General features: G+C 46.8%; 1 protein-coding gene across 2 annotated transcripts in view; it reads right to left on the bottom strand.

Moving 5' to 3' along the window:
* ZBTB11 (zinc finger and BTB domain containing 11) overlaps positions 1 to 22,496 on the bottom strand; it is a 49,957-nt gene extending 27,461 nt beyond the window's left edge. Inside the window, exons 1-7 of one of the 2 annotated variants that reach the window (XM_074999108.1) lie at positions 21,699 to 22,496; positions 17,730 to 17,965; positions 16,508 to 16,739; positions 14,535 to 15,367; positions 2,183 to 2,362; positions 1,537 to 1,773; positions 564 to 708 (exon numbers count right to left, since the gene is read on the bottom strand). In XM_074999108.1, the coding sequence (XP_074855209.1) occupies positions 564 to 708; positions 1,537 to 1,773; positions 2,183 to 2,362; positions 14,535 to 15,367; positions 16,508 to 16,739; positions 17,730 to 17,965; positions 21,699 to 22,008 (2,173 nt within the window). In that variant the 5' untranslated portion in view covers positions 22,009 to 22,496. Of the gene's footprint in view, positions 1 to 563; positions 709 to 1,536; positions 1,774 to 2,182; positions 2,363 to 14,534; positions 15,368 to 16,507; positions 16,740 to 17,729; positions 17,966 to 18,253; positions 18,390 to 21,698 lie in introns of those variants that run through there. The other variant, XM_074999117.1, reaches the window with a different exon arrangement.
* Between the last annotated feature and the right edge of the window lie 2,098 nt (positions 22,497 to 24,594).

Raw genomic sequence — 24,594 nt, 5'->3', positions numbered from 1 at the left:
TGCATAACAAAAACATCTCTCTACAAAAATACCATCCTAACTAGTGCAGATACAAATGGTAAATCCTAGTTCCTTATCATTTTGCAGTTCATTTTAATGCAATAAATCTATGAAAATATTAAATCTAGGGGATGGCTGAAATGCAAGAGCCAAGGAATTCAACTGAAGTTTTCTCCCTCAAAAGAATAAATACTAAGTGTAAAGCCTATTCCATCATCTTCTAATACAGAAAGGCTACACATATAAATACAAAAAGCAGAATGTTTATATTTAGATGGGGTGTTTAATGCAAGGATCTGTTTTATTCTTTGTCCATAAAGAACCTAACGCTTTCTGGGCCTAAATAATAAATTTGTTATTTTATTATTCTGTCTTAGTGTCCAAATGGAAATTTAAAATTAAATGGTCTTTCTTGAATAGCAGTCCAATGAAAATAAAAACATTTTTACAGATTCCTTGGATCCCATCTATGGAAGTCCACAAAGTTAATGGGTTTTATATTTGCCAAAGTATTTTTCAACATACCATGGTTCTCATTAGTCCCACCCCTGACCACTGTTTACCTGTGTGAATGCTCATATGTTCCTGAAGACTCCGTTTTGTGACAAAAGACTTTTCACATAAGTCACATTTGAACTGTTTCTGTGTCTCATGGAGAGCCAGGTGCATTTTTAACCCATGCTTGTAAGTAAATGCCTTTCCACAGACCTATGAAGAAAAAAAAAATCAATGTGATAAAGTATTTAAGTTCAAATGAAATAAAAATTTACAAGACATTATTGCAATTTATGATAGATTTTTTCAGAGCTCAAATTAACTTTTCTTCAAATATAATGTTAAAAAGTACACTATTTGGGAAACCTAGTTAAGCATGCTTATGGCTTCTTTTCAGCTGGATCCCATGTACAAACTGCAAAGTTTTTTCTGTCCTTAACTGAAAGCTTTAGCTGTCCTTAATTGTGGTTACTTGGCCTTATTTCTTGTTGCAGAGGTAGCAATAGGCATAATTGGACAAAAGCCATTTTTCCATATAAGTACAGAACACTGTCATTCAAACCACCATCATACCATATAACATGTTTGTAACCATGGTATGCTGTTCCCTCTAAGCAGTCAGGCTGGGTTAGAATACCAAAACAGACAACATATCAAAACTCTAGGTTAGTGCTAATCACTGGGTGGGCACTCCTCCATTTAAGTCAACACAGAGCCAACTTCCAGCCTAAGGTTGCAGTGTATTGTGCGCTGAAGATAGGATCTTTGGATACAACATAAAAACAGAGATTCTGACCATTTGTAATGAAAGATCCCAAGGTAACTTCTTGGGAGGTGGGGAATTAACTCCAGTGCTCCATGTAACAATTTAGGAAATTATGGACCCTCTAATCCCCCTTCAATCTCAATTTATATTTAAGTGCACACAAGCACGGTGAAGTGAGTAAGTTAACCTAACTTGTTAAGTGCAGGGTCTTTACTAGTGTATCAAGAAGTCATTAAAAATTTCTAAAACATCAGGAAAGGATGTATTTTCTTCACCTTGCAAGCATGCGGCTTTACTCCTGTGTGTTTGAGCATATGTATTCTCAGAGCATACAGCTTGGGTAGAGTTCTTCCACATATATCACATATAAACTCCCGTTTAGTTCTGCCTTTCACTGCTGATGCTCCTGTCTCTTCTATACTGGCAGTTGCAGCGCTCACTTCGTTTTTTCGGGTATGTCGAACAAGGTGGGCACGTAGAGAGGCACCATACTGGAACTCTTTTTTACATAGCTAGGGAAGAAAATACAGTTAGTTCCGCTGTGCATTATTTTCTTACTTTATTTCAAAACTGTTGAATTATTGTGTTTTAAAGAAACTCTTGCATAAAAGCTTCACATTTGTAAACAAACATATCACAGTAATATGATTAGCTAGTCAACATATCCAGTTATGAAAATGATAAATATGCACTACCTCTCAATTTACTTCCAGATAAGTCTTGATTTATTAGTTGTAAATATTAAAACAGTACCAGAGGCAATTACTGGCAAAAGCAGTTTTATACTGGATCAGTTTCCAATAGCTTTCAAACTTTTCTAAATCCATAAGACAAAAATACATATATGTGCTAACAGCAACTTTAAGAGAAATTCAGAAGAACTTTTTTAAAGAAACAAAACAAAAAACTCCACTAACTTACCGGGCATTTGTACTCTTTAGCTCTTTCATGTTTCAGTGTGTGCATTATAAGTGAATAACGCCTCTGAAAAACCATCCCACATTCAGCGCATTTGATCTGAGCTTCCACTTCATTGTTTTCTGTGGTATCTCTTTTGGGCTGCTTCATCTTCTTTCCTCTTTGCACTAATTTCATGGCAACCTAATTGGAAAATAAACCTTTGAATGATAGTTTGGAATAAAATGTACTATGCTCTGTTATGCTTGCTTTTAAGCATCAACTTCATAACTATTTTATTTTTCATATTACTACATCTAAATATTAGACTGTAAGTACTGTAGTGTTAACAAATTTCACTAAGTTTTTCGTAACCGCTTAAAAAGGAAACTGCACAAACAACAGTACTGCAGATCATATGTTAAAAACAATGTTTTACCATAAACTGCGTGCCATCTTAGTAGCATCCAGAGAGTAGGATCAGTATCTAAGTTGTTAATGCATGCAGCTGTGCTTTGAAACAGTGATTATTACAAAACACAGATCCTTTGTTTTAAGAAAGCTAAGTAATAGAACACAACTTCCTCCACTTCGAATGACCACTGTCTCCTCTGTTACAAACTGAGTTGCCTAAGTTATGTTTTTAATTCAAAAAAGTTCCCTTTCTCAGGGTTTTTGCTTGCTTTTCTTAAAAAAAAAAAAAAAAAGCCAAGCAAATCAGTTTATTTTTACCAAAAACTCTTACAGAAAAGTTCTCAGGTTGAGAGATAGTAATATGTACAAAACATCCCCTGAAATTATTCTTACTCACCCCTCACCCAGCAGTAGTAAAATGTCAAGTCATAGGCCTACTCTACACCACAGTGGGCCATTAATCTAAGTTACACAACTTCAACTTCACGCATAGCATAGCTGCAGTAAAAGTACTTAGATCTATAGCTATATACAATATATTTGAAAACGCAGAAAACAAAAAAATTGCTTAATAATATGAATTCTTTATTTTTAATCATGTGATTAATAACTATTAATTCTGTGGTCACTTGACAGTCCTACATGTTGAACCTCCCTAACCTAGATTTCTTCCTCGCGTGTCCCCGTGGGTGCTCCACGATAGGTGTCGGGCTCACCCCGGAGCCGCAGATCGGATCTTTCCAGCAGTTTCTGCCGGACCGCACATGAGCCGGCGCGCGCCGCTCCCTTGTGCGCTCCCGGCCACGTGCGCGATCCGGTCCCCGCCAGTTCCTTCTTAACTGTCATTGGCTGCAGACGGAATCCGCTCAGGCTGCGGCCAGAGTCAGCGTATTTAGAGTTGTTAGAGTTTCAGAGTTCTTAGTTAGATTGTTTGTTTGTTTCTTTATTGCAAAAAAAAAAAAATATATATATATATATATATATATGTAGAAAGTTCTTAGTAAAAGAGAAGGAGGAATGGAGGCAACACGGGGATGTGAAGGCCAGTAGGCCTCCTGCCGCGGCAGGCTGGGGTCCGTGAGAGGGGAACAGGCACAGAGAAGGTGCTAAGTACCCTATTAACAGCTCAAAGACTCACCGCGATGTCCTCTGCAGGATTCAAAAAGTGTGAGTCGTGCCGCGAAGCTATGCCAGCCTCTGATGGGCATAGTCAATGCATTAGGTGCCTGGGGGAATCACACGTTACCCAGAAATGCTCCTTTTGTGCAAAGCTCACAGCCAGAGCCAGAAAGGATAGAGAAATGCGGCTGAAAATGCTGCTGTTTGATAAGGCCCTCCAGCCAGACGTGCCGGAGAGGCCTCAATCGGAGGGACCCACAGGGCTCCATAAAAGGAAGGCGGCGTCCCTCACCCCCTCAGCGCAGAAACGGAGGAAGCTCTCTCCAGCCCGATCCCTGCCGGCGGCCACAGCGAGTGGGACGGGCGTAGCACACAGCCCCCAGCCGCAGTCACAAACAAGCGGCAGCGTGGCAGCGCACGTGGCAGAGGCTGAGCCTCCGATTACTAAGCAGCTGGCACGCACAGCCTTCAGAGCGGTGGCCAGGCAAGCACTGGAACCGGCAGCACAGACCCCCGCGGCGCCAACGGTGCAGGGTCAACAGGCACGCAGCCTGCAGGCACCAGAGGAGGCCATCCGCGTGGCACCGCAGATAAGCGTGCCGAGCGCAGCGCCGACAGCGGGGCCAAGATCCCCAGCATGGGAAGGGGCGGAGCCAGCCCCGCAGGGGAGGGGAAAGGCAGCAGCAAAAACCCGGCACCCGCAGCCTCTCTCTGGGAAGGGCTGCAGGGCTGCTCTCAACAAGCCCTCCTCTTATGCTGCGAACACCAACCAGGAGACATGGGTCTCCCCCAGCCTACCCAGAGCCTCCTTCTCCGTTCCTCCAACCAGCGTCACCTTGGCTCGGGCCACCCTCGCCCTTTCTGGGATTTCACCCCCTGGAGTACTATCACAAACCAGTTTCACCACTGTCTCAGTCATCCAGACGATCTCGCTCTCCCAGACATCGGGGGTATGCACCTCAAGAGTGGTCCAGGTCTCCATCCCAGGAACCGTGCCTGTGTTGCCATGGTCGTCCTTATCACGCTGGGCATAGACACCACAGGCATACACCCAGGGGCAGGTCCCCCTCGACCGTCCAGTATCCCCACGGGCACTCACGGACGGGGACGGAAACACAGTTGTCTCAGGGGGAGTTGGTTTTGGAACCCCGACATTTTCCCTCGCAAGCCTCCAGTGAGAGGTGTACCACCGACAGCAGGACCCTAAGAGTTTGAGGGAGGCCTACCCTAGTGGTTCCTCCTTGTCCTCCCCCGACGAGGCTACGGCCCCCGGGGATGTTGCCCCCCCCCGGACGACCTCAAACAGTTTCAGGAGCTGTTTAAAAGGGTGGCTTTCACGCAAAGCATCCAAACAGCAGAGGTGCAGGAGAAGCACCACAAGCTCCTCAAAAACCTGAGGCCTCCGGCCTCGTCCAAAATCGCTATCCCGCTCGACAAAGCAATCATGGAGTCTGCTACCACCATGTGGCAGACCCCGGCTTCCGCTCCACCTATAAACAAGAGAGCGGATAAGAAATACTTTGTCCCGGCAAAGGGCATGGAGTTCCTGTTTAGTCACCCACAACCAAATTCACTGGTGGTAGAATCATCTCAGCAGAGATCAAAGACTTCCCAGTACAAAGCGTGGGGAACAGACAGAGATACCAAGAAGCTAGAGCTATTCGGCAGAAAGGTACACTCCTCCTCCACCCTGCTGCTGAGAATGGCAAATTATGCAGCACATCTAGCGAACCACAATTTCGACAATTACTCCAGGCTTACTTCTCTCATGGATTCACTTCCAGAAGATAAGAAGCCGGTGCTGAAGGCCATCGTGCAAGAGGGCCATGCAGCTTCGAGGACAGGAGTCCAGATCACCCTGGACGTAGCGGACACGGCAGTGCTCATGCGCAGGGAATCCTGGCTTCAGACATTGGGTATCCCAAGGGATCTGCAGGCAAAAATTGTCGATCTCCCTTTCGACACGCAGAAGTTGTTTGCAGAGTCAACTGATTCAGTCCTTCATTCCAGTAAAGACTCAAGAGCTACACTCAGAACCCTGGGTATTTATACCCCTCCATACAGAAAGAAAAAGTATTACCCTCAACAAAGGCGATACCTGTACCAACCTCAGCGTGCTCAGTACCAATGGGGCTACGACCAAGGGCGGCATCAACAGAAACAACAGTATAGAAGTCCTAGGCGACGTTCCCAACAGAGCCGTGCATCCTCGGGGCAGGCCCAAAGGCAACAAGTTTGACAGACAGGTCGAGGGCTGCACTATTACTACCATCGCGCAATGTCATCCACAATTCATGTTCCATCATCGCCTCTGACCGTTCCACTCACAATGGCAAAAGATCACCACAGACAAATGGGTACTGGAGATCATAGCCACGGGTTATGTGATCCCCTTTCAGTCGCTCCCACCGCCAAGACCTCCGCCCAGGCCTCATCTCAGGGATGCATCCCACGAGGCAAAACTCAAGCATGAGGTGGACCACCTTATGCTCATAGGGGCGGTGGAAAGAGTGCCAGAGCGACTCCAGGGGAAAGGGTTTTATTCACGATACTTCCTCACAGAGAAGAAAACAGGAGGCTGGAGGCCCATCTTAGATCTTTGAGGCCTCAACTGGTACTTGCGCAAACAACGTTTTCGGATGATCACAGTCGCCTCTATACTCACGGCACTGGACGATGGAGATTGGTTTGCAGCCCTCGACTTACAAGATGCGTATTTTCATATAACGATCCACCCGGCACACAGACGTTTTCTCCGGTTTATGGTCGGCAAAGAACATTTCCAATACAAAGTTCTGCCGTTCGGCCTCTCCTCGGCCCCCAGAGTCTTTACCAAGACCCTGGCAGTGGTGTCAGCCTACCTGCACAGACAGGGGGTATTTATATTCCCATATCTGGACGACTGCGTACTGAAAGGGGCCTCGAAGGCAGAGGTACTATGCATGATACGCGTAACAGCAAACACGTTTTCTTCGCTGGGCCTGGTCATCAACCATGCGCAGTCAAAGATCGACCCCACACAAGACATAGAGTTCATAGGGGCATGCATAAACTCTATCACATCAAGGGTTTATCTACCCGACGCTCGCTTTCACGCCATCGGCTCCCTAGTGCAAGTCATTACATACAGCCCGACAGCGCCGGTTTTAACGTGCTTGCAGCTGCTAGGCAACATGGCAGCAGCAACGTTCGTGGTACAGAACACCAGATTGAATATGCGCAATCTGCAACATTGGCTGGCGAGCGTCTACAAGCCGGCATCCCACACCGTCCACAGGGTGGTGTCGCCCACGACAGAGGTGCGCAGATCCCTACAATGGTGGGTAAACCCGAAGAACATGCTAACAGGGGTACCCTTTCACCAACCACAAATCTCTATTTTTCTCACCACCGACGCCTCCCACATAGGGTGGGAAGCACACATTGGCGAAAAGGTGACGCAAGGACTGTGGTCCCCTACGGAAGTGTCACTGCATATAAATATACTGGAGCTCAGAGCAGTGTTCAACGCCTGCAAACACTTTCGAGACCACACACAAGGCAAAGTAGTCGGGATCAATACAGACAATACCTCCACCATGTTTTATATAAATCGACAAGGAAGAGCTCGATCCTGTGCCTTATGTGCGGAAGCAGTCCGGCTGTGGAACTGGTGCATCGCCAACAATATAACGTTGAAAGCCTCGTACTTACCAGGCACTCACAACGTGAAGGCAGACCAGCTGAGCAGGCGCTTCGCACTCACACACGAGTGGCAGATCTGCTCCGATCTGCTACGACCGATCTTTCACGCATGGGGGCTTCCCCAGATAGACCTGTTTGCCACTCAACACAACAAGAAGTGCCCCCAGAACTGCTCCAGGGCAGGACTGGGGTGGGGGTCCTTGGGGGACGCGTTCGCGATTTCGTGGAAGGGCCCTCTGCTTTACACGTTTCCCCCCACAGTGCTCATCCACAAGGTCTTGCAGAAAGCCAGGAGGGAGAGAGCCCGCATGATCCTAGTAGTCCCAACATGGGATCGACAGCAATGGTTCCCCTTGCTTCTGCGCATGTCGGACCACCCACCGCTTCCCCTTCTGGTGGCGCCGGACCTGCTCACGCAGGCCCAGGGGTCCATAGTGCACCCACACCCCCGAGGCCTGCACCTACAAGCATGGTTAATCCATGGCTCAGCTCCCTAGAGTGTATATGTACGGAGGGAGTACAAGAAGTCCTGGAGAGTAGCCAAAGGACCTCCACCAGCAAGACCTACAAGCAGAAATGGACTCGATTCACTGCATGGTGTTCTACCAAGCAATTAGCTCCCCTTGATGTGCCTATACCTGTAATACTAGAATACTTACTGGACCTCAAGAAAGGAGGGCTCTCCCTATCCGCATTGAAGGTTCACCTCACCGCTATATCGGCTTTTCGGCATGAAGAGGAAGGGCCCACAGTGTTTGCCCATCCTATTGTTACCAGGTTCCTGAAGGGGCTGGTAAACCTGTACCCCCCTTGGAAACCGCCTCCACCATCGTGGAGCTTGGACCTGGTGCTCAGCACGCTAACAGGACCACCGTTTGAACCCTTAGCCACAGTTTCCCTCCGTCTCCTTATGATAAAGACAACCTTCCTTCTTGCAATCACGTCAGCTCGCAGGGTGAGTGAGCTCGCAGCAGTTATGGCAACGCCACCCTGCACAGTATTCTCAAAGGAGGTGGTAACCTTACGGCTGCACCCAGCCTTTGTTCCGAAAGTTTCCTCAGAGTTCCACCTTAACGAGCCTATAGTTTTACCCTCGTTTTACCCGAAGCCTCACAGCTCCAGCAAGGAGGCACGCCTGCATCTCCTGGACGTGAGGAGGGCGTTGGCCTTCTACATAGACAGGACTAAGTCCTTCCGGAAAACGGACAGACTCTTAGTTTCTCTCGCTCCCAGGTCAAAAGGAGAGGGTCTCTCTTCACAGAGAATCTCGAAGCACATTGTGTCCTGCATAAAGATGTGCTACGAACTTCGGAAAACCCCTTTACTGGCCCTGCCTAGGGCTCACTCCACCAGGGCGGTGGCGGCATCAACAGCCTTTTTCAAGGGCATCGCGCTAAAAGACATCTGCAGAGCGGCGACCTGGTCATCCTATGACATCTTCGCCAAGCATTATGCCCTACACCAGGTATTCCAAGAGGATACCCGCCCCTCGACAGCGGTCCTTTCGGGGGCAAGCTGCACATAAACCGATTACCCACCTCCTTTCTTGGGTTACTGCTGGGTAGTCACCTTTCGTGGAGCACTCACGGGGACACTTGAGGAAGAAAGAGAAGTTACTCACCGTAGTAACGATGGTTCTTTGAGATGTGTCCCCGTGGGTGCTCCACCACCCGCCCATCCTCCCCGCTTTGGATCTCTGTTTAGTGTTTTTCAGGAGCATCCGAAGCGGTTGGTCAAGGAACTGGCGGGGACCGGCTCGTGCACGTGGCCAGGAGCGCGCAAGGGAGCGGCGCGCGCCGGCGCATGCGTGGTCCGGCAGAAACTGCTGGAAAGATCCCATCTGCGGCGCCGGGGCGAGCCCAACACCTATCGTGGAGCACCCACAGGGACACATCTCGAAGAACCATCGTTACTACGGTGAGTAACTTCTCTTTCCCTACTCCAGCAACACTCTGGTCCAGCCTCATCAATGACTTAGGCTATGTCTACTCTAGACATGGCAGTCAACTGCTGATACGCAACTTTAGCTATGCCAATTGCATAGCTAAATCAGCTTGTCTGCTGTTGACTGCTACAGCTGTTGTCACAGAATAAGGTTGACGGGAGTGTTTCTCCTGTCAAACCTTCCTTAATCCTTGCTGCTCACAAGGAGTTCCGGGGTTGACAGTGACCCAGGAAAGCGCCATTTCGCATATGCATGAAACAAAACCCCAGAAGATTGACCCTGAGTGGGACAATCTTCCATGGCAGAAGAGATGTAGGCCGAATGGGTGTTCTGGGTCTGCAGCACTCGTGGGGGAAAACCTGGGGCTAGGAGTGCTGCAAGATCAGGGATGAATCGAGCAGTAGGTGTTGGTAGCTGGGAGCAGAGCCCTGGCCTGGGGAGAGGACTGGGGAGCCCTGGTCAGTGTTCTCCGTAAGCTGTGCATTTGGGTAGCTGCACAAGAGAGATTCAGGTGCTTTCCAGCTGATTAGCAGAGTGCCAGGAGGTGTTTATTTTGGTGGTGCACATCTGCATATGCTGTGGTGCACATGAAAATTATTTTGGCCACAGAGGGACAATACTAGAGTGAACACTGGCCCTGGGGCCCCTGAAGACAAGAAGGGTCGGTACCCCAGGGAAGCCAGCAGTTGGGAGTGGAGGGACCGACACCGACTATTGCATGTCCAGGAAATTCCCTGGTTTGGAACCAGTCAGATCCCAAGGGTGCCAGATCAGGGAGGTTCAACCTGTATTAAAAATTTAACTTTGGATTGTTTGATTTTTGAATAATTTAGGTTTTTTTTTTCAAAATTACTGGTTTTAATAAGGTTATTTTGTTTAAGGTAGGAGTATTTCCAGCTTTCCTAGAGATTTCTTGTGAACATATCTATTATGGGCAGAGCTGGCAATGACACCTGCAGCTGTGTAACCGTAACACTTTCCTTGTAAAACTCATGGTCAGGTGCTTCTAACTGGCAAATTTAAAAGTTTCAGGCTAAAATTTTGCACGCTATGTTTCTGCCTCAAGATAGACTAAGTTTCAGACTAACTGTTTTTGATGTTTCTAAGAATGATGTTAAAAAGAAAAATACAGTTATGCCTCTGTTAAAATATTCTTACAACCACTTCCGTATTTTGTGTGTGTGGGGGGTGCCTTTAAAATTCATAATGTTTCCAAGATGTATCTTTCATTGTTCCTGTAAAAGTGCATTCAAATTTGGCCAAATTGTGAACTATGAAAAACACAGTTTGCTCTGGGTAGACGACTTTGACAGTTCTTCAAATATTCCATCTGTATTTCACATTCTTCAGACACACATCTCCATGACAACCACGAGTATACTCCAGAATTCTGAAGGACTTTTTTCTGAAATTGCTCCGTTTAACTGCTCCTATAACACCAGCACTGTGCTCGCAAAACGTCCTCCATGCTACCACCCAGCAGCGTAAAGATGACAGAGGAAAAGAGCATGACTCAAATGCCAAAGGGTGGTAGATGGGGGCAGGGGAAGAGAGAGGCATCCAGGCAGAGCCTTGCAGAGGAAAGGAGTAGAAAGGTATTATGGATAAGTTTTGTGAGGGTTTATAGGGGAGATAGAGAAGAAACCAAAGGCAAAAACATCACAGAATACCCCACTGTACAACCAGGAATCTTGAGTTTTAATACACCTCTGCTATCAAGAAGTATCTGTAACACCCAGCGGCGAAGTATGGCTGCTGCACAAGAAAGGTAACAGGCTCCTACTGCCAAGACCACTGTTGTTCTACTTCCTCAAGAGGCAGAAGACTAGGCTGTGGATCTTAAGGTTTCAATCCTATTGATGAGTCAAGTGGAAGTGACTATGGTTCCATCTTCAGGAATTTATTTTTTCAGTTTGCTCTTTTTAACCACTTAGGCACTCGTGTACAAAAAGAAGTACAGTAAGGTCTCAGAGTACGCGAGGGTTCCATTCCACGCACCCCTGCGTAAACCAGGATTACGCGCAAGTTGGGGTCTGGCTTTTTCCCTGTCAGAACACGTTCTGCACCTGGGGAAGCAGAAGAAAGGTAAGTCCGTCAGGGGCGCGGGCAGGGTAGGCAGGCAGCTTGTGAGCTGACAAGGGGGGAAAATCACACTGGAGCCACACAGGGTGGGCGGACAGGCAGGCGGACAGCTTGTGAGCTGTGGAGGGAGTCGCACTGGAACCATGAGGGGTGGGCAGCTTGTGAGCTAGCAAGGTGGGGGTCGCAACAGAGCCGTGTGCTGGGGGTGGAACGGGGGGTGGGGTTGTCCTTGTCTTGTGAGCTGGCAGGGGGGTCATGCCAAAGCCAAGCAGTTAGTTTGTGAGCTGGCCGGGGGCGGGGGGGGGGTGTTGCACTGGAGCTGTGCGGGCAGCTTGAACCGGAGCTGTTTGCAGGTGGTTTAAACCAGGCCTGGGGGTGGGATCAGGGTCAGATGCGTAAGAGCAGGGTTGCACACTGAGTTCACGTACTCTGAGACCTTACTGTATATTAAAAAGCTCCAAACTAAAACATTCACGTTTGGAAATACTGGAATTCAAGTTACATGCCCAATCTTCATTTGACTCCCTTGTGTATAAACCCCCTTTTTTTCCCCCCCCCCCCCCCAAAAAGAACCATATCAGTGCACAGGACAGACTGCTCAGAAAACATTATCAGGGCTGTGTAATGAATGAAACTGTTCTATGTATGACTCCCCATTTGTTGTAGAAGCTGAGGGCTTGAAAAGTGAATGTGGCATCGGAATGAAGGAAGAGAGGGGATGGCTGGTTTTATGATTAAGACTATTCAGTGTCACCCCAGGTAACTGGATTCTACTCCTACTTTGGCCACAGTTTCTAGGCATGTTAGGTAAGTCACACAAACCAAATGCTTCATGTTTACAGTGTCGTTTTCTGGATGCTTAACTTGACGCAAATGGGACCATATTTGCAAAAGAGCTTAGCATTCACTGTGGCAATTGAAGTAAATGGGACCCATGCTTGCAAAGGGAAAAATCTGGAAAAAAAAATCCCAGTGTCTCAAGGCATTCAAAATTAGGGGACAAGTTTAATTGTACCTTAGTTCCCAAAAAATAGATGGGAATAATGCCATTAGTGTTTGTGAGGAGTCTAAATACCACAGTGATGGTTTCTGTGGAAAAGCCCAAAGGAAATTAATAATTCTGTATCCAATGAAGCAGTTAGCTTGTGTGTGGTAAACAGGATCTTGAGATGGAAATTTTATTAAAGGGAATATTGAATTCAGTGAAAATCATCCATCCTGTGCACTTAAAGAAAGGCAGTGGGTGATGTGAAGAAAAATGTGTCGTGATGTAACTGTAACTCACCCTTTGTTAAACGAGTACTTTACTTAAGAGTACTCAACTCACTAAAACAAGGGACACATACGCCTACTTTTGGTCACTAGTCGAGTGACTTCCCCCCTGCTTATATTAGCCTTACCTCCCACCCCGCAGACCCAAACCGCGGCAGGCTAACCGCCTGCCCCCCACCGCTGGCCCCACAGACCCAACCTGCCACAGCCTGAAACTCTGCCGGCCCTGCAGACCCAACCTTTTGCAGTCTTAACCCCCCCGCTTGCCCCATGGCCCCAACCCCCTGCAGCCTGAAACTCTGCCAGCCTCACAGACACAACCTGCCACAGCCTTAACCCCCGCTTCCCCCACACCTGCTGCACAGACCCAACCTGCAGCAGCCTGGAACCCCCCCTACTCCACCCCATGGACGCAACCCACTGCAGCCTTAACACTCCGCTTCTCCATGGACCCAGTCTGACGCAGCCTTAACACCCCCATGCCTGCCCCACAGACCCAACCTGCCACCAGATTTTAACCCTCTGTCCCATTCATGGCCCCAAACTGCCCCCAACCTTTTACCCTCTTCAACCCCTCCCAACCCAAAGTTCACTTACCTTTCAAAAGCAGCACCCCATGCTGCCACTCCTTCGCTGAATTACAAGCGCTTGGAACCAATCAGAGACTTTTACATGTATTTTAATGGGAACTTAGTGTCCCTCTTATGAGTTTTTGCCTACGAGCAGACAGTTGGGAACCAATTGTGCTTATATGACTAGGGATAAGTATTTCATAATACATAAAAAGGGCCTTAATTAAGGCTGCCCAAATACCCAAATAACTGTTACTTCCTAATACGAGTGCTCAACTTTGCGACCTTATATGTTCTTCACACACTTTCTTATGTAATCCAAGTATGACTGTCCCAATATGCAAGTTTAATGGTGGTTTGGCAATGTTCTGATTTAGGGCCATGTTTAAGAAACTATACAGTGAGGGGACTAAGTCTCAAGACTTTTTGCCTTCTAATTTATTTTCAAGACATCAAAATGTGGAGACTTCCTGGTAAAACTGTCAGATGTATTTTAATAGCAGGGTTTGCCCATCCACACCCACCCCACCTAAAAATATCTCAATTATAATACCTTTAAAGGAGTGCACACACCTTCAAGTACAGCATAGAAAGGCGCAAAAATTGCTCAAATTGAGCTAAATCTTTTGAACATAGATAGATACATCTATGTGTTGGAGCACTAGTAAATCTAAGATCACCAGCCTGGAAGAAATTTGGATATTGGTTGTTTTCACACAAATATCCATGGGCAGCAGGTATAAGACACCTGATCCTGCCTCCCATTCAGTGCAGCTCCCCCCATCTGGGGTTGGGGCCATAGTGCTTCCCCTCCTGGGGTCAGCAGGCTGGTGCTGGGGGCCACTCACGTGCCAGGACCAAAGGGGTTGCCCCCACACCATCTGCTCTCCAGGGCTAGGGACGGCTGTCCTCCCCATCCCCACCCCATGCTCAAGAAAAGGCTGGGACCATGTACCATCCATGCTTCTGGGGCAGGCTGGGCTGTGTGCCTTCCACATTTCCTCCTCCACTTGTACCGGTGAGCAGAGGGGGAAGGGGAAGAGGGTAAGGCTTGGCTTCCACAGGAGCCCTGGATTGAAGGAGCAAGGCTGAGGGTTTGCCTCCCACAGCTCTAGTTTTACCCATTGTCCATGCAAATACCTATTCACCTGTATTAGCAATTATATTTATCTGTCTAAGGTGCTGCTTAGAAGAGAAATGGAAGTGATTTTGTTTTCATTATTTTAAAAACAAAGCTTTACTTCCACTGAAAACTAGATTTTGGTACTAAGTAAAATATTTCTCTTACCTGCTGTATTGCTGATTTCGGGTTTGTCTTCCTGTTCTGCAGCTTCTTCTCTATTCCCCTGTGCAACCTGATATATCCACCCTCGCTAACAGAGCGCTGACGAAGTTTGCTTTTATAAGTATCATCTTGATTGCCGATGAGGCTTTCGGGTTCTGACAGTAGAGTTCCCTCTGACTTACATAGCCTGCCACGTTTTTGCTTAAGTGATTCTAAAGACTCTTCTGAAGTGACTTCTACATTTGCTGCGCTACTCTCATTTTGAGCAGCCTCAACTTCTGTTGGAGAATGGGTTTCCATATCATCTGTCACTGGAGGCTCAGACTGCATGACCAAAACGGTGCTATTAGCAATGCTCTCTGCAATTGCTATTTTTATTTCACTCTCACTTGTTCCAGTATAAACAGACTGTACTGTGGGCTCTGAAAGATTATCAGCTATATCTCCTGTAGGCTCTGAAGTCTGAGAGTCAGATTGTGAAGCTAATGCATCCCCTTGTCCAGTATCGAGAGACGCTCCATTCACAGGTGCCACTACTTCACTATTTACCACTTCCGTAGGTAACGGCTGTTCAACGTTCTCCACAGGCTGTCTCTCAACTGAATTCTGCTCCGGCAAACTCTGCGTAGATTCTACAGTGTGAATATCTCCCTTTTGGTAGACTGTGATTTGTTTGTCTTCCATCTGTTTGTGTACATTTTCACAGATTTCCAAGACCTCTGACATGAAGAGATGCCTGGCTAGCATGGCAACTTCTGCCATGCTACAGAAGTCAAAAGTTAGCACTGAGGTATAAGCAAATTCCAGTAAAGGGAGGAAACTTGTCTTGCAAAATCCTGTATGGAATAATACAAGAAATGTGAGATTACAGATAGCAAAAAGATCATCAAATTGTTTCAATCTAGTCCTTAAGAGACATATTTTAACTTGGATGGGCCTCTGTGCCTCAGTGTTACAGCAGCTACATTCCATTGCAGTTAGTATCGCATTTACGAGCGGAAGCGTTCTCCCAGCATAGAAGCCTGCAGATTCAAATACACTAGGACCACCATGGAGTTTCTCAACTAAGTTTTTTTGTTTTTTAAATAAACTGCTTCTAAATAAAGCATGGTTCTGCTAATCCTTTCCAACACATAAATCCTGGGTCTAAATTAAGTGGTGTCTTCTTGCATCTCTTGCATTAAGGAAAAAGTGTACAAGTGAGATAAAAATGTGTATGTTGGAGGGTGGGAAGAAGAGGACAGAAGAGAGAAAATCTGACAATAGTTCAAGAATTTCATACTGAATAACTTAAATGCATATTTTTTCCACCCACAACTATGAAAACCACTGAAACTTGCCTTTGGGCAGCTTCTGGACTATTATGCTTAAAGTCAATTTATTTATCCATATGAACTACACAAAGACAGGAACTGGAGAGTAAAGAAGAAAAAAGGCCAGTACTAGCAGACCAACATAGCAAGCATTCACCCATGTACTACATATAATAATCTGTCATGACAACACAGTTTTTGAAATTTCATTTATATTCTCCTGGATTCAAGAGACTTGGATGCTCTGGTTGGTTTGCTGCTGCTTGTAACTGTAGAACCTGGTCACTTGATCTGGTCTATATATATAGAACTGATCATTATATTCTTCAAGAGTTCTTCTGCCTGAGCAAATATATAGAACATTTACTTGCTTTCAAAACCAGTGAACGAATACAGAGCATGAACTAAGTTGAATAAAAAAATAGTTATTCAAAGGCTACACAAGCATTACCGGGTGGTAGTCCATGGTCTGATGCACAAGGCCATACTATATGATCACAACGGTTTCTTCTAGCATAAAAATCCAAAAACCCATATTTCTAAATCAAGAAGTGAGCTCAAAATGTTCAATCTTCTTGCATCTTCAGATGCCATAACACCATATGCACAAAACCTTATTTAACATTTTCGGCTTAAAACTTTCTGAAATTAGAGCCCATTTACCTGAAAGATCCACTACGGCTTCATGACTGGAGACAGCTCCCTTTTCAATGAAAAGCTCCCGGAAGTACTCACTATTTGCTGCCAAGACAGATTTATGTGCTTTGTACTCTTCTCCTTCAATCAACAGAGTAACATCACAGAATTGATTGGAAAGCCTCTGCTGGTTCAATTGATTTAAAACTGACAGAGAATGTTTTGAAGAAGACTGCTTCACAAGGCCTTTACTATCAACCTGCCATAAAACAGACCCATTATAAAGAACTGCTTTACATTTATCTTTTTCAGCATTCCTATGGAACACTAAACATTTCTTCTTTTCTGGAGAAAAGAAGCTCATCAACATTAAAAGCAATGTTTCTTTCAGTTGTTTCAATTTCTAATGCTCTCCTTTAAGATATTTTTTAAAATTATATTGTTACAATGTGAAAACAGACAAACACAATAGAAAAATATATAAAAATCAAGAACTTGTGGAACTTTTTTAAAAATTCCTACATACACAATCGTTTGAGAAACAAAAATGGAGAGCAGGATAACAGAAATCAACTATTTGGTGGCTCATTTGATCCAATTTCTAAGCACTGCAATACACTATTCCAGTGATTCTCAACCTTTTTTATAAAGTACCTGTTTAAAAAAAAAAAAAAATTAAGTATCCACAGACTTCTCTTGCATACCTGACCACTGATTGAAAAACATGGCCCTAGGGCAATCTGAGGTCTTGAAACCAGTACCACTCAACCATTCCAGATTACCGTAGCCTTTTCAGGAGTCAGATTTGTTTTGTGTACCATCAAGTTACACCTCACTTAAAAATGACTTACAAAAGAATGCAAAAATATCACAGAAGGCTACCACTGACAACTTGCTGACTTTCTAACCTCTTATTAAATAAATGAACTGCAACAGAAATATTGTACTTCCATTTCAGCATACGGCCTACAAAATAGTAGAAACAAGTCAGTGCCTGATGAACTTTTAGACTGTACTGAATTTAATTAAGCAAATATCTACATGAATTGATGTACCCCCAGAAGACCTCAGTGCACCCCTCAAAGATACACATACCCCTGGTTGAGAAACACTGCTCTATTTCACTTGAACATTCAGTGTAATTTTGTATTGGCGCATACTGCAACAGCAAGAGCTATGATAAATGATCATTTGTCTATGATTGTGAAATTAACATATAATTTTACAAATATACAAGATGGCTACTTACAAATACAAGCTCATGTTTTGCTATTGGCTTCTTTTTCACAGGTTTTGGTGATGCAGCTGGGACCGATGTAGCGTTACTTAATTCATCGTCTGTTTCGTTACTGTCTTCATGAGATCTTGTATCCAGTCCTAGCTCTTCCAGCATTTCAGAAGGATCTGACAGGGATCTAGAACGATCTAGCTTTTCCTGGCACTTACTACACTCTTTAATGTAATCTTTAACTTGCTTAAGAATACCTGAAGAAAAGCATTAATTAAAACTTCATTAGTTTATGTTAGTCATCTGTTTTACATTACACACAACAAGGGGCTGTCATTTTACTGATGTATTAAATCCATACTATTGTGTATTTATTGGGAGAAATAAGGCAACTTATTTTTCTACGTGTTCATTTTCTGGCTCCCATTTACCTCAGTCTTTCCTAAGAATATAGGACTACCATTAACCAGGTGTTATCAGGAGACTAAGATGTATAACTGCCTGTATTAATAGTTACTAAATACATGCATATCTTAAAAACATACCTCATCACTATACTGAATCCCCTCTTCACAGTCACATTCTATTAAACCAGGAAGATGAATCAATCACAAAGATCATTCCCAAATCATTCTCTTCACCAGTGCTCTACTCTGTTGCCACACCACCAGGCTAGCTCAGCCCACAGTTTCTAAAGCCAGAAAAAACCCAGCTATTTAAAAACAAACAAAGACACCTTGGTAACCTACAAGATATTTTAATTAGTACTGGCTGACTCTGTGCTTATTTACGCAACCATGGAAGAAGATCGATCTACGCAGTCGATCTTCTGGGATTCAATTTCACGCATCTACTCTGGGCGCACAAAAATCGAACTCACAGGGGTTGGCAGTCAACCCATGCACTCCTTGCGACAGTGAGGAGTAAAGGAGGTTGAAGAGGGAAACTCTCCTGTCAAACTTCCCTGTACAGACAAGTTAGCCAAAAGCAGACACATTGATTTGAGCTATGCAGTTGGCGTAGCTCAGTGTTTCCCAATTTTGTTTGGCCATGGAACCCTTTCAAACTCCAAATAATTTTACAGAACTCCATTCCCAGGCTCTACCCTCCTCAGCCCCCAAACCTGCCCTCTATTTCCAGGCTTTATCCAACCTCAGCCCTCTGCCCCCAGATCTGACCCTCACCCCCAGGCTTAACCCCTCTCAGCTCCAAACTGGTCTCAGCCCCTAACCTGTTCCCAGGACTAACCCATCCGTGGCACTGGCTGCGGAGCCTATGCCAGCCAGCTGCGTACACCCAGCAGAAGGAAGGCTGGCATGGAGGTGTTCTGCTGGCAGGGGCGAATTAAGCCATGCCCCATGGAGGGCTGTGGCCACTCAGGTACCGGGGCAAATGAGGGGCTCCCTGAGGCTTCCTGCCCTGCCACCTCTGAAATAATGGCACTGAATTCAGTTGGTTTAACAGCCAGATCCCTCCTATCTGTTAAACTAATTAAATTTAGTTCTACTGTTTCAGTGTGACAGGGCGTGGAGCTGCCGAGGAGTCAGCTGTTGTAATGGAATATCCTCGTGGATACCTTATTTTCCCTTTGCAGAACCCCGGGGTTCCATGGAATGCCGTTTGGGAAACACTGGCATAACTAAAATTGCATATCTGAGATTGACTTTCCTTGTCTAGTATAGAGATAGCCCATGCTACTCTAACCAAATATTATGGCTCTGTTCTCCATTGCTGCAGACAGGTTAATATGCTGTTAATCATTTCCAACAAAGTGGGTTTTTCAGTAAAGTCCTTCTTAACCAGGGAATCAACATTATGAATATCCTTCATCAGAGATTGCAGTGAACCGCTCCTAAAGAGAATCAGCAGTGGAGTATGTGTTTTACTTTACAGAAAGGTTCACAAAATTCATAAGTTTTGCTTGGGAGAATTTACTTGATAACAGCACCTTTGCTTCAGGCAAAATTTTAGAAGAACATCACAATATCCTGCAAAATACAGAGGAGGACTACATGGAGCAAGTTCTGTCAGAAATCTGCTAAAGGCAGGACTTGAATTCACAGTTGATTACTATGTCTTATGGTTGATAGCGGCAGCAAGTTGCTCCTCTGAGTTATACTACGAGACTTCTGACTGCCACAGAACAATAGCTCAATAGGTATGCTCAAATCGATCATGGCTGTGCATTGCCAAGACCTCAAAACACCTTGCAGGTCTAACTTTAACCTTCCTAAAGTATTGTACCTTCATGCCTCATTATATTTATACATAAATTATTTTTTAATGTTGTTATTTAACTCAGTTATATTTTTGACCTTCACAACACCTCCTAGCAACAAGTTCCACAGTTTGAGTGTTTTGAGAAGTATTTCATTAGGTGTATTTTAAATGTGCTGCCTATTAATTTCATTGGGTGATGCTGGCTCTTATGTAAATGGAAAAGTAATACATCCTCATTCACTTTCTCCTTACCATTTGTTACTCTACACACACACACACACACTCTCTCTCTCTCTCTCTCTCTCATAGGCTCTTAGTCTTCTCTTTTTAAAATGAATAATTCCTAATTTTTAAAATATTCCTACTGAAGCTATTCCACACCACTCATCATTTTTGTAGCACTTCTCTGTATATTTCCCAGTTCCATCAAATCTTTCTTGAGATGGGGCAACCAGAACTGTACACATTACTCAAAGTATGGGCATATCATGACATCATTTAAAAGCAGTATGATATTTTCCGTCTTATACCTTGCTTCATAATTTGTAATCCTGTGTTGCTTTTGTGACTGCTACTGAACACTGAACAGATGTTTTCAGAGTACTACCACAATGACTCCAAGATCTGGTTCCTGAGTGGCATACGCCTTTTTGTATGTTAAATTGGGATTATGCTTTCTAATGTGCATTACCCTTTGCATTTATCCATACTGAATTTCCTCTACCATTTTATTATCTAGTTACCTAGTTTATGAGCTCAGCCAACTTTGAACTTAATTATTTTGAATAATTCTGTAGTCTGCAAACTCCGCCACTCTTACAACTGACCCCTTTTTTCCAGATCATTTATGAATAAGTTGAACATCACCAACCCCAGTGAAACTCCTTGGAGGATCCTGCTCATTACTTCTCTCCACTGTGAGCACCAATCATTTATGCCTGTCCTTTGTCTCCTTCCCTCTTACCAGTCAGGGTGTGGCTTGCTTAAGAGATTTTGGTGAGGGCATTTGTTAAAAGCCTTCTGAAAGTCCAGGTATGCTATAACCAATGGATTTCCCCTTGTTTGCATTTGCTGACCACCCTCCCATGATCACCCTTTACAAAATCTTGACTCTTCATAACGTATCATGTTATCTACGTTTCTGATAAATCTATTCCTTGTTATAGTTCCAACCTTAAACTTACTGGCTAGTGACTGCCAAGATCACCCCTAGACCATTTTGAAAAAATGGTGTTACATTACAGCAATTACTTGAAAAGACTGGCTAAGAATGAGAACTCTAATGCAAAGAATGCGTTTCGCTTCTCAGCAACGGCCTTGTCTTCCTTCCGGACTAACCCAGCAGCCCTACTGATTGTTTGACAAGCACCCAGAAACAGAAAGGTGCAGCCCGTCCCTGAGCCCCACGACTGACAGATGCTCCAGGTCACCAGAACGCTGAAGCACTTGGGCACGGAAAAGCCTTGGGGTCCGCACAGCCGGCAAGGTCGGGCGAGCTCCCGAGAGGAGCCCCGCCCACCTACATTGGTTCCCGGAGGTAGCTGCCTGTCGCACCCCACCTCCCCCACTGGGGCTCCACGTGCGGCGGTCACCAGAGCCGCTGAGGACAGCCCGTCGGGGCTCACCGCCCCTCCCCACTGTCGCCGAGCGCGCTCGGCGCGCTGTTGCCGGCCCGGCCCCGCCCTGATGTCTCCCAGCGCGATCCCACTCGACCTCTCCTCGGCGTGGGGCTGAGCCACGCCGCTCTCCCGGCCGGGGTCCCCGCCTCACCTCTCCACCAGTAGCGCTGCGAGAGGCCCTGCCAGGTCTGCAGACGGGTGCGGTGGGCGCCGTCCGGGCCGAGGTGGGCGGCGCGGATGAGACGGGCGCGGCGCTCGGCCTGCAGCACCACCTCGAGCTCGGCGAAGCGCTGCTGGTCCCGTTGCCGCCGCTGGTAGTAGAGGGTCCCATCGCGCACCACGTAGCAGGCGGCCGCCTTGCGGATCTTGCGCTTGGCGTTGCCCTCGGTACCGGGCGCGTAGGGCTCCCGCTCGTTCGTCAGGTAGCGCAGGATGGCCAGGTAGCTCTCCTCGCTGGACATGGCGCCGCCGGGCGGGGCGGGCCCCGCTGCTGTTGGTGCCGGGGTCGGTGGGACCCCCGCTGAGCCAGCCCCGCGTCCTCGGCGGGGGAAGGGGAGGGCCTCGGCCGCTCCCTCGGGATAGGGGCCGCTCCGTACCCAGCTCCTAGGGAGCTGCGGGGCGTCTCAGACACTCAGCCTGGAGGAGGCCCTGGATGTCTCCTTAAGAGCAGGGGGGTCCCTTGGCCGCTGACTCAGAGGGGGGCCCAACCCCTCCTAAGGCAGCGGGGGGCTGGCGGGGTGTCCGCGCGGCCGGGGGCCCGGTAGAGCATGCGCCACTTGGGGGGGGTGGGAGGAGAGGCGCCGAGCCGCGGGTACGAGGGAGCCTGGCCAGCCGTGCCCTGGAAGAAGGAGGCTGAAAGCAGCTGCCCCCCGGGCAGCGGGTCCGGAGGGAGCCGGGCCCGGGGGGGGAACTGGAGTTTCCCGGCCAGCGGCGGCAGGAGGGAGGGAGAAGCTCGGGCAGCAGCAACGGAAAGACAAAATGGCTGCTGCACAAGCGGAAGTGAGGTCAGAAGTCCGAGCGCAGGGGAGGGGCTTGGGGAGGTGGATGGGGGGAATCTGCGAAAACGCAACGTTATGGGGGGGGGGGGGGGGGGGGGAGGAGTCGCCATCTTGGAATCGGACAAAAGCGTAAAGGGCTGAAGTCGGGATCTCGCCATGTTAGAAGCGGGCGCCGCTGAGCGCTGGCTTAGAACACGGCAAAAAGCGCTGAAGTGAGGCAACCCCCCGCCATCTTGAGCGAGGGTAAAGCCCCCTTGGCGTCCGGGAGGCTTAGAGGAGGAAGGAGCCATGTTGAAATAGGGCAAAGTTTGCGCCGAAAAACTGACCCGCCCTTTCTGGGCTCCTTGAGACCCGCAGTGGCTTCCCTGGCTGGTGGCCGTGTGTAGTTCATTTCTGTGCTCGCTTAGCTCAGAGCGGTGGAACCGCGGAAGCCACGCAATGCTGTGTTTGGGCAGGGTCGCCGGACCTCGCAGCTGGGGAGCCCGCTCTGCAGGCGTGGCTCCTCGGCAATTAAAGCTCGAGCTTTGATGTGACGATTGTCATGTCACGAAATCTCCAGCCCGAAGTGGCAAAGGTGTAATAAACAGCATTGTAACCCGGGAGTCAGACCAGCGCCGCCAGCTCCAACCGCGAGTGAGAGCCCCCAAAATCACGACTTAGCAGTCATGAGATGAGATGGTGCTTCTTTTTGCCTTTTGCTGAGTCTTTGTAACTGCAGGAATGGACTTTTTTGTTTTGCTTTTGTTTTAAGAAAGCTACAATTTTCATGCTCTCTCAATTCCAAAAGTTGGGTCTTTTAAGAAAAGCACCATACATTAAACTTATAACAATTAGCAATATCATATAATGCAGAAGTTGAATACACCACCCAACCTGTCCTATCTTGCTACACCAGAACCCACCTTTTTTCCCTGAACAAAATTTCAGGACCCATAACTATCCCACTAAGCAGCAGTTGTAAGCTATAGAATCACCTCTGCTAACATCAATATAAACTCAAGAATTAAGGATGGATGGTAGACCTTGATCAGAGTGAAGGGTTTTATATTACCAAATTATATTTCAAAATATTTTGTATTGCAGGCATCTATTGGGGACCACTGACCCACAACAAAAGTCAGTCATGCATAGCCTTGTAGGAGAGCATGAAAGCTTGGGGCTTTCCCTACACTCCAGGGTGGTACCAGGAATGAGAAGTTCAAGGTGCGTGAGGAGCTCAGGACTAGGACTGAGTTTGGAGTGTGGGAGCAGGCTCATGGATGGGCAAGGGATGTACACTGAGAAGCTTTGGGGTAGGAGGGGGTTCTTCCCTTGGACAAGGGGGATGTGGGTGGGGATGCAGAGCCTGGGATAGAGTGCTGGAGCAGTTTCCGACTTTGGGCTGGGATGTGGGCCAGGGCTCAAGATGCTGGTTTTGGTTTGGGAGGTGAGGAGTGCTGGCTGTGGCGAGGGCCACAACCTGGCACTTGTGCATATCGCCCTACCCCAGCAGGTCCCATTTGCTGCAGTTCCTGGCTGATGCAGGGTGAGAGCAGTGCATGTGGCCTCATCCCAGTTCCCTCCCCGTTTGTTGGTATTCCTGCCAGTACAGGCTACAGGGAGACAATCTTGTTCCTTCACTGCAGTGGAGCAAGCCAGCAGTTCTAACCCCACGAGGGGGGTGGTGATGCTTTCGGCTTCCAGCCTATACCAAACTTCTACTCCAGGGAGGGGTCAGTAACCAAAATAGCAAGAGGAGCTATTTTTTCCAATTCAGTAAAAAAACTAAATAATTCAAGAGCTGCAATGCACATGATTACAGGACAGTCCTTAATAAATATTGTCAAATCATACTTTTTGTAAGAACAGCACACACAAAATTTGTAATACTCTACATGTTTACTGCAGGACTTTCACAAACTTTCCCCCATCACCCTAACTTGTCACTTGTGTAACTATTTCATCACACTTTTATGTGTGGGTTTGTAACACACTTCTTGACTTTCACTCCCAAACCTTCTCTCTCTCTCTCTGGAGTGCAGTGGGAGTTAGTCAGTGTTTCAAGATCAC

Source organism: Carettochelys insculpta, chromosome 1 (assembly GCF_033958435.1).
Source record: "Carettochelys insculpta isolate YL-2023 chromosome 1, ASM3395843v1, whole genome shotgun sequence".
Taxonomy (NCBI): Eukaryota; Metazoa; Chordata; order Testudines; family Carettochelyidae; genus Carettochelys; species Carettochelys insculpta.
This window is presented reverse-complemented; position numbering and strand designations above follow the sequence as displayed.